The sequence below is a fragment of the Morone saxatilis genome, unplaced genomic scaffold, assembly GCF_004916995.1.
Source record: "Morone saxatilis isolate NCDOM2014 unplaced genomic scaffold, NCSU_SB_2.0 Contig11, whole genome shotgun sequence".
Taxonomy (NCBI): Eukaryota; Metazoa; Chordata; class Actinopteri; family Moronidae; genus Morone; species Morone saxatilis.
Genome location: NW_023339663.1, coordinates 14965531 through 14966199, shown reverse-complemented (window position 1 = coordinate 14966199; position 669 = coordinate 14965531). Strand labels below are relative to the sequence as shown.

Below are 669 nucleotides of genomic sequence, written 5' to 3'. Positions count from 1 at the left end.
TTATTGACTGACCTTATGCCCTCACAAAATCATGCTTTCATTGTTTATTGTTGTACAGTTGTACCTGTTTAAGAACGTTGTTTGTTTGAATCCCCAGAACTTATTGAGAATGTGAAGTTGATACATAAACCAGTGTCTTTGCAACCGAGAAGACTTTGTAACAAAAAAACTACTTAGACTCAGCAATGCAAGTTAGGGAAGTAAATAGTTATTTTATATGGAAATATTTCAGTTGATATCCTGCCCTTATTGTCAAAAAACCCTGGATCATTAACGTCTTACTTATTTCTTGTATCTTCTAACATTTTTGTTTTGTTTATCAGATCGGTGGTCTATCAACAAAACTCTAAAGAGTCAGCAACTCTGCAGCCTTTCTTTACCCTGCAACTGGACATCCAGTCAGAGAAGATCCGCACTGTCCAGGAGGCTCTAGAAACCTTGGTGGCACGAGAGTCAGTCCAGGGCTACACCTCTAAAACCAAGCAGGAGGTATGAATAAAGTTCACTTTCAGCTCATGTTTTAGTTAAGATCAGTGTCACATTTTAGCAAATAAGAAATTTAAGTAATGAAACCATCTTGTAGGCTATTTTTGTGGTGACTTTCAGTGTTGTTCAGATTTATTATACTTACTGTTGTGGTGTTTAGTTATATTTTGGGGATTTTTTTTT

At 36.0% G+C, this 669-nt stretch overlaps 1 protein-coding gene across 2 annotated transcripts in view; it reads left to right on the top strand.

Annotated features, from left to right (window-relative positions):
- usp10 (ubiquitin specific peptidase 10) overlaps nt 1-669 on the top strand; it is a 20441-nt gene that overhangs the window by 17491 nt on the left and 2281 nt on the right. For both annotated transcript variants that reach the window (XM_035651910.1, XM_035651909.1), the window contains exon 12: nt 324-489. In XM_035651910.1, the coding sequence (XP_035507803.1) occupies nt 324-489 (166 nt within the window). The remainder of the gene's footprint in view (nt 1-323; nt 490-669) is intronic.